The 9,160-nt window shown below is 36.6% G+C and overlaps 1 protein-coding gene across 4 annotated transcripts in view; it reads right to left on the reverse strand.

Moving 5' to 3' along the window:
- Nucleotides 1-840: 840 nt before the first annotated feature.
- LOC104869357 (pancreatic triacylglycerol lipase) overlaps nucleotides 841-9,160 on the reverse strand; it is a 35,038-nt gene continuing 26,718 nt past the window's right edge. For 2 of the 4 annotated variants that reach the window (XM_033761395.1, XM_019209041.1), the window contains exons 13-17: nucleotides 5,808-5,876; nucleotides 4,425-4,490; nucleotides 3,419-3,459; nucleotides 2,068-2,113; nucleotides 881-914 (exon numbers count right to left, since the gene is read on the reverse strand). In XM_033761395.1, the coding sequence (XP_033617286.1) occupies nucleotides 3,423-3,459; nucleotides 4,425-4,490; nucleotides 5,808-5,876 (172 nt within the window). In that variant the 3' untranslated portion in view covers nucleotides 881-914; nucleotides 2,068-2,113; nucleotides 3,419-3,422. Of the gene's footprint in view, nucleotides 915-2,067; nucleotides 2,114-3,290; nucleotides 3,460-4,424; nucleotides 4,491-5,807; nucleotides 5,877-9,160 lie in introns of those variants that run through there. The other 2 variants (XM_033761397.1, XM_033761396.1) reach the window with 2 other exon arrangements.

Consider the following 9,160-nt stretch of genomic DNA (forward strand, 5'->3'; position numbering starts at 1 on the left):
GACAACGTTATTAACACTACTGGATTTGAGACGCACTTGAAGACCTGTTACTCCTTTTTTTCTGTCATATTTCTCCCACTTGGAATGGAAAAGTCTATCCTATGCCTGTCCTACCAATGTATTTTCGGAGTGGATAACTTGTTTTGATTTCATAGGCTCAAAGCCTGAGGAAATTTGCCCCTGCATGAATCATGTCCTGACTTTCACCTATATCTGGTATAGATAAGGCTTGAACTTTGGATTCTTAGTTGATGCAGGGCAAGTAAAGACATTAAGGGCTCTTGGGGTCTAATGTATTTTGTATGGGAGGAGGACATGAATTTTGGGGGAAACAGGGATGGAATAACATGAGTCAAAAATATATTGACATTTAGCTGCCATTGTAATAGAAGTGATAGGTCATGAGGACTCTGCCTCTTGAATAAATGCTGTTATTGCGAGAGGGGGTTAGTTACTGCAGAAATGGTTTCCTCATTAAAACATGCATTTACCCCTTTTTCTTTCTTACACACTCTCCCAGCACGTTGTACCTTTTGCTATATATATTATGATACATCAAGTAAGTTCTCACCAGATGCATCCGTGGTCTGGGCCCTTGATCTTGGACTTCCCTGCCTCTAGAACTATAGACCAAATAAACAATAAAATAATTTACTTAGTCTGTGGTATTCTGTTATAGAAGCAGAAAATGGAGCAAGATATAGCCTTATGACATAAAAGAGATGGAACCAAGTCCTGCAAATGTATGAATGCTCTTACTTGATACTTGCTTGGATTCTCATTGGTATACAGGAAAAAGCGGGTATTGATAACACTTGGAGCCCAAGGTAACATCTTCAAGGGTCTTATGATGGTTCCTCCCCAAGGAGCAGCATTGCTGAAACAGCCGAGTCTGTTGTAGCAGATTTCACCTCCTGCAATCACCCAGAAGGGTTTCAAGGACATGAGCTCATTGCAACATTAGAATATTCTTTTAAAATGATTTTTAAGTAAAAATTACATTGTTTGATAGATTTTCTTCCTCTAATTTCCCAAGCTCCCTCTTACACACTCACACAGCACCTTCAAAAGATAATACACCTGGTACGCATAGGCTGCTGCTCTTCATTTCCAGCCTAGGGGACCATAACTTCTTGCCCTTTATGTCTCTTTCAGTGCTAGCCAGACACTATTTAAGCTTTTCAACCCAGACTCACTCAGGCATGGGGTGAATGAGGCTCATTCAGGCATGGGGTGGTCCCCTGTTCCCAGGCTTGGGTACTGGGCTGTGTGTGGAGGTCCTCAACTCCTAGAGCTGCTGCCTGCCTTTGTACTTTGGGTGAGAGGTCAGGTTTCATGCAAAGGCTAAAACTTCCTATCTTTCCCTTAGCTGAGCAGAAGGTGTCTGATCTATGTTTGAGGACTGTCCTGGACTCCTACTATGAAGAAAGTACTCACAAACAATCAAACAAAAGATCCACAGCTGGACAAAACTATAGGCTGGCACGTTACTGTATAAAGTGATAGTTCAAAGAAGGGTCCTAGAGGAGGATAAAATTCAGGGTAACAAAAGGAATAACAGTAGTTGTTGCTGTGGGGGCTGCATTCCTCATCATCTTGGTATGTGCCAGAGGCTGGGCCAGATGACTTACTTATCAATACCATGAGAAAGGTGATGTCATTATCCCCATTTTACAGATGAGATCCTGAAGCACAGAGGGGCTATGGATTTTGTTTAGCCTAATAGAGTTTTAGATGATCAAAGCAAGCTTTAAACTTTCCCCTTGACTCCAAGCTGGGGGTGGTATCTGAGATTATAAAAACACAAGTTATTAAAAGACTTCAGAGAATATTTTTAAAAGTAAATATGCCACATTTTTGTGTCTTTCTGAATTATTTCTTGGTTATCTGAAATTCCAGTTGAACTAGGAGTCCTAGAGTTTATGTGGCAACCTTGTTCCAAGCCCGTAGGCTCTTAGTCCTGCATCTCCTTTGATTCACTCCTCATTCTCTTTGTGACTTGAGTCTAGGATCACACCTTCTGGACAAAGGTGTCTCTCCTGGCTCCACATGAATATCTTCTCTTACCTGCTACTGCTCCCAGCAGCAGTGAGGATGTCCAGAGCAGCAGAGTCTACAGAAAGGTAAAAGCATCACTGAGTCTGGTGAACTAGGTATTAACACATTGGCATAATCCAAGTTAGTTTTAATTGCTGAAGGAAAATGGATACATTTTAATAAAATAGCCTGGAAAATATGTCACTGACTCACCATAGTTGACCTGTGAGGTTCTACAGACAACCAGACAATACCAAAATGTCCCTTTATAAGTGAGCCTTATCTTTTCAAGCAGTGTCATGGGAAAGTGGCATGAGAAGAGAGAAGGTTCCAAGAACATAGTTCTAATTTTAATCATAGGTAAACCAAAATTGATAGAGGAGGTAAAGGTTTCTACCATGATCGTGAGAAGATGCAAAAGTCTTAGATTGAAAGTTCTCCTTTACTCTGTTTATGTAATACTAAGGATCATTTCACTGAAGTGGAGATTCTAGTCTACCTTCTGTTTTGGTTTATACTTCTCTACGCAGGCCCATTGGTGTGTATGAAGTCAAATATTTTACAAATTTGATAGTATTTCAAGAGCACCATTTATATACTGCAGATTTCTCACAGTATTGTCTATCCCTCAAACACAGTGAAATAGAAATGATACTTCAAGAGCATGCATTCCTTTCAGAAAAAAGTGGATATTTTATAATGATAGCCCACAGCACTTACTTTCTTCTTAACAATAACATGTAAGAAAGAATAAACAAAAAAGGAACTGGGGTATTCATCAGAGCATAGAGTTTCAATCAGTGACCCTACCATTGGGTAAATCTTTAAGAGAGAAAGACAAACTTCAACTTAGAAAAGAAGTGGTTTGGGAAAAGTGATTTGCAAGTAAAGTTTGATGCAATACAACTGGGGTATTTTTAGTTTGTGTTAAATTGTATTTTGAAAAGCAATGAGGTATAGTTTTAGGGATTAGAACCAAGTATCCTGATAGTGTCACAGGTTTAGATTAAATCATATAAGACTGCCAGATTGTAGCTAAAAATGGTTAAATAATAATTCACTCCACTGACAAAATTTATAGGTATAGAAAAAAATCAACAAAAATTTTATGTATAAATCAAGAAATTTCAGCAATAATTATGCCAGACTCATAATTGCATGGAAGGCACAGATAAGAATTCCATGGATGGGAACCCTGGAATATTTCCACCCAAATCTTCCATGTCTCCTCCTATGCTTCCTCCTTAGGGTGTCTTATTAAGCCCTCCTCAGCTTGTTCCCCTGTTCTAACACATTACCCCTTACCACTTCCCTCACGTGAGACCCCAGCTCATTCCTTCTGGGTTACAAAGTAAGAGGGGATTAGAATTTCCTGGGTCACCTTGTCACACTTGAGCATCCAGTCCAGTGCTTGGCACATATCTGTTGGATTAATGAACAGTGGGAATGAATTTATTTTGCAAGATCACTAGAGTAACAACTACCTACATAACCTCACAGTAAAAGACCTTGAATGTTTTATTCAAGCAAAAACAAAACAGCGATGAAAGAGTGAATAACAACTCCAAAGCCCCAGAAACAAAAATCTTTCACAATTTTTTGAAAACAAAAGTCTTCTCTCTATATAGTATTACCCATGATAAAAGTATATTGATTCTATAATCCTATAATCACATCTTAAGGAAACCAATGTTCATTCTGGGGGTATCATGAAATAATTGATATTTTGTGGGAACTACCAAGAAGTTAACACAATATTTTTAAGCTAGCATTTGAGATGGCACAAAATTTTATCAATAATTAAAGGGACCATTTCACAGAACTAGTATCAAAACTCACCAACTCATCACTGCACCGAGTCTACAGTCTTTTTGTAATTTATATAGGTTCAAATTTCAGAATGTTTCAGAAAGATCCAATTCCCCCAAATCCATAAAAGTTAGGAAGGGAAGGGACACAATCAGCAATCTGTCATGTCAGCTCTGTATGAATAAATTTCCCTAATTCAAATCTTGCTGAACTCCATCCCTGAGTCATGAAATTTCAAGTGTGATAGAGCCTTGGAAGCCCCATTTCAGGCATCCCATAGTAAAGGGGATGCTCCCATAGTATAGGGGAGCTCTTGTTAAAAAGTAATTCCACAGCTTGTGGATTCCATAGGTCATTACATAAGATAGAGTCGACTATGACATTTAGAAAATAGCTATATTTGCAGAGGAGATAAATATTCCTTATTGAACCTCTGATTCTGGCAACCTGGTGATACCAAACTCCAGGTTAGGGAAAGAAAGGTGTTTGAACACTTGTGTGGTCAGATAACTGGCACAGTAAATATACAGAGTCTCATTTACTTAACCTTCAAACATCCTGTTCCATCCTCCTTTTACCTTAGCTCAGCCGCTGCCACTGTCCAGGGGAAGAAGGGCATATTGGCTTGAGAATTCCAAACTTCCCTGAGAAGAATATTGTGATGATCTGGAGGTTGTTATTGCTGGAAACTTCCAAAACAACAATCTTACCACAAATGACAAAGTCTAGACACAGTTCCAGGAAGTAAAGTTGTGGTCAACCCTCTGCTGGTGTGATTTAATTTGTGGAAAAGAAAAACACTCACATCTACAGTGTTATAGCACTCATGATTTAGGTTTCCATGCTTTTTTTATTTTTGCTTCTAATCTTCCTGTAAACCTTTGGAAGGTTTAAATGTTTTTCTTATAAAGAGAGTGAAACTGAGAGAGCTTAAGCAGTCTGTCCAGAGACACATGGTTAGTAAACAGCAGAGCTCAGTCTAGAGGCACAAATTCTTTCACTAGCCTCAGATGATTTGCTTGTGTTAATACACAGAAGGCCCTGTTCTTCCTTGCTGTGTTAGACCAGAGTTAATCAAAAGTGATCAAAAATGAGTACAGAAGCGTTTGTGTTGTTGTGTAAATACCTGTGTAAGACTGTGTAGTTACTTTCCAAAACAAAGTTACATGCATGAGGATGCATATGTGCGTGCACACACACACACACACACACACACACACACACACACACACACACACACACACACACACACACACAGTTTTGATAATCCCATTTTTTTCTTGTTGTTTCAGTTCTATTTTCTTCCCTACTACTAATACAAAACATGGCAATTGTATCAGATATAACCTCTCTGATGCAGAATATAGCAACCATTTCTTTCCTGGTCCATCACAGGAGTATTCTAACCACTCTCCTTGTCTTTAGACTGTTCTGCCTTATTTTCATCTTCTACACACTGCCAGACTGTCAGTTGTACAATACTATTGTCTTTTTAAAAATTTTACACTCATTTTCCCCGACTATACTTTCTTGATGAGCACTGCTTGGTAGGAATATAATGAAATTCACTTTTAAAATGTAAGAAGAGTGCTAGGGGTGTCCTTTGGTGGTAGAACATTGCCAAACATGTGGTAGGCCCTGGGTTTAGCCAAAAGATGGAATTAATCTTAATAATTTATATAATCCCATATATCCAAAATTTTATATTTTCCACACATGGCAAGAGCCACATTCTTAATGATCAATGGTCACCTTTGATTTGGGGCTACTGCAATCAATAGCACAATTCTATATCAGACTTACTCTTCTTCTTATCACAAATAAGGCTTCACAGATCCCAGTGGTTTCTGTGAGGTGACAACAGGTTGTGTACCCGTTTGACCTATTTTTCAGTCACTTAGGCATTCAAAATCTTAACTCTCCTTAGGTTTAGAATGAGAGCCAGTCAGAAGAGTACTTACAAAGCAGAATGATGAGGTTTCTCAGGGCCCATTGAACAGGAAGTGTGTGCAAATACAAGATTCATCAAACTGAGAAGTACCAGCATGAGTAATGGGAGGTAGGATGACATAGGAAAAGAGAGGAAAAGCACAAAAAGGAAAAGAAATAAAAGGTAAGGTTAAATCAATATTTTTTCCAAAAAAATGTTTTTGTTCCATTCCTAAGATGTTTTTGATATCATATAATTTGAAATGATTTCAGTATCCTCACAGAGGTACAGGCTAGGCCAGAGGCTGTCATACCATGTGCATTTCTTAACTAACCTTGAAGTAAGGCAAGCAAAGCCTATTTCAAAAGTGACAACTTCAATTACTTAGCTTCTATACCTATTTTATTAAAATCTTTTAAAATCATGAATTTGAGTCTCATCAAAAAATTGCATTGAAGCACAAGGTCCTGAGTTGGATCCCCTGGAGGGGGAAAAAACTGCATTGAAATGACAGAAATGATCATATGGTCTTTACCCTTTCTATTAAGGTGATGTATCATGTTTGTTTGTATGCACTGAATCATCTGTCATCTCTAGGATGAATCCTTTGATCAAATTGAATAATTTCTTTTTTATATTTATTTATTTGCAATCTGAAGTCTCCTACTGAGCTATATCTTCTTTCCTTTTCATTTTTAAATTTTATACAAGATATAACTAAATGGCCCAGACTAACCTCAAACTTGTCATCCTCCTGCTGTTATCTTTTGAGTAGCTGGGATTAAAGCTATCTTTTTCCTTCTCTCTACCTCCCTTCTGCCTTCCTTCCTCTTTTTCCTTCTCTCTCTTCCATCTTCTTCCTTTCTTTCCCTCTCTCTTTCCCTACCTTCCTTATTCTCCTGCCTCCTTTCCTCCCTTCTTTATTTATTACTTTTTTCTTTTTTCTTTCAATTGGGTCTTTCTGTGTTGCCCAGGCTGGTCTTAAAATCCTGGGCTCAAATGATCCTTCCAGCTCAGCTCTCCCAGTAGCTAGGACTACATATATGTGCCACTGGGCCTGGCTTTTAAATATGTTATTGAATTTGTATTGCTGGTATTTCCTTGAGAAGTGTTGCCCTTATGTTCATCAAGGATATTTTTTCTTCTTCATTTAGTTTATTGGTACATTTTAGGTATACAGTACAGTTACATTCACTACTGGAATCTTGTACCTTTACATGACGGGTCTTGGTTCTCATTTTTCCCCCTTGTCCCTGCCCTCCCTTCACCCCCTCCTCCCATATTGATTTGTAGTGTTACTTGTCTGCTTGCTTGTTTGTTTTTGTATGTTCTTGTTAGGTCTTGGTATCAGGGTAATGCTGATCTCATAGAATGAGTTTGGAAGTATTCTCTCCTCTTGAATTTTCTATAATAGTTTGAGAAGAATTAATGTTAATTTTTTAAATGTATGGTAGAATTTACCACCGAAACTATTAATACCAGTGCTTTTCTTTGGAGGCTTTTAATTGCTGATTTAATTTCCACACCCCTTAGTATTTCAATTTGCTATGTCTTCATTATTCAGTTTTGGTAGATTTATTTATATGCTCAGACATTTATCATTTTTTTCTAGGTTACACAGCTTGTTGTTGTATACTTTTTAGCAGTATTCTCTTAGGATGTGTTGTATTTCTGTGGTTTTATTTGTAATGTCTCCTTTTCCATCTCTAATATTATTTGAGTTTTGTGCCTTTTTTCTTAGCCTAACTAAAGATTGCTGATTTTTCTTTTCTTTTCAAAACCTTCATATCATTGACCTTTTCATTGTTTTGTATTCTTCATTGTATTTATGCTCTGATTTATTTCCTTTATTATCTTTACTATTCTTACAACTTTTATTTTATTACTATTAAGATCCTTATTATTTTCTTCCTTCTAGTACTTTTGGATTCAGTTTGTTGTTTTCTTAGTTCCTTTGGGTGCATAATTAGGATACTTGTGATATTTCTTCTTTCTGATGCAAACATTTGTTACTAGGACCTGTTCTCTTAGAATTACTTTTGCTATATTTTATGGGTTTTGGTATTCTGTATTTCCATTTTCATTTTCTTGAAGAATTTTTTAACTTCACTTTAACCTGTGCATTGAACTACTGGTTGTTCAGAAGCATGTTATTTCTATGCATTTATAAAGCTGCCAAATTTCCTCTGGTTGTTGATTTCTAGTTTTATGTCATCATGGTCAGAAAAGATAACTGAAATGATTTCAATATTCTTCAGTTTGTTAAGGTTTTGGTGGGCTCCAACCTAGACTTATTCTGGACAATATTTTTATGTGCTATTAAAAAGCCCACACATGAAAATTCCACAAATAACATCATATTAACTGAAGAAAAGTTCTAAGTCATAGAACAAGAGAATAATGTCCATTTTCACCACTTGTATTCAACATAGAAGTCTTATCCATAGCAATTAGGCAATAAAAAGAAGTAGCAGGCACCCAAATTAGAAAGGAAAAAGTCAAATTGTTCTTATTTGTAGACAATGTGCAGAAAACTCTAAGGATTATATCTAAAAACTATTCAAAATAACAATGAATTTCATAAAGTTGCAAATACAAAGTCAATAAATATAAAAGCAATAGATTTCTTTGTACTAATAGTGAACTATCTTAAAGAGAAATCAAGAAAATCTCATTCATAATAGCTACAAAAAAGCTTATGAATAAATTTGACCAAAGAAGTTAATGAAATAACTCTCTGCAATTAAATGAAATAAATTAAAATGAAATTAAAAAAGGATCCAAGAAAATGAAAGCCATTCCATATCTATTGTTTGAAAGAATCAGTATGGTTAAAATGCCTATACTATTTGTAGTTTTCAGTTTTTTACAACTATGATGAAATATGTAAGGGAGCTAACTTTGTAAAGGGAAAGAGTTTAACTTACAGTTTTAGAAGTTCAAAGGCATTGTGCTGACATCAGCTCAGTTCTGGTAAGGATCTCCTCCCTTTCTCCACTGAATCACATCATGGCAAAGGTGCATGTGTAGAAGAACTTCCATCATCAGGCAGGAAGTCCGAGAGAAAGACTAAGTTTACTTAATCCTTTCTAAGTACATGCCCGCAAAGATTTAAGGACCTCTGCTAGGCCTTACCTCCCAAATATTCTAGTACTTACCAATAGCACCGCCCTGGAGACCCAGACTTTAATCACAATGGACTCTAGGGGAATATAAGCCATGTTCAAACTATAGCATAACTCAGAGTGAGGTATAGATTCAGTAAAATCCCTACCAAAATACCAATGACATTTTTTCACGAAATAGAAAAATATCTGAAAACCTGTATGGTTTCAGACTATACAAGCTTTGTATGACAAAAAAAAAAAAAAAAAAAAAAAAAGA

This window comes from Fukomys damarensis, unplaced genomic scaffold, assembly GCF_012274545.1.
Source record: "Fukomys damarensis isolate Sample0158 unplaced genomic scaffold, DMR_v1.0_HiC HiC_scaffold_8, whole genome shotgun sequence".
Classification (NCBI taxonomy): Eukaryota; Metazoa; Chordata; class Mammalia; order Rodentia; family Bathyergidae; genus Fukomys; species Fukomys damarensis.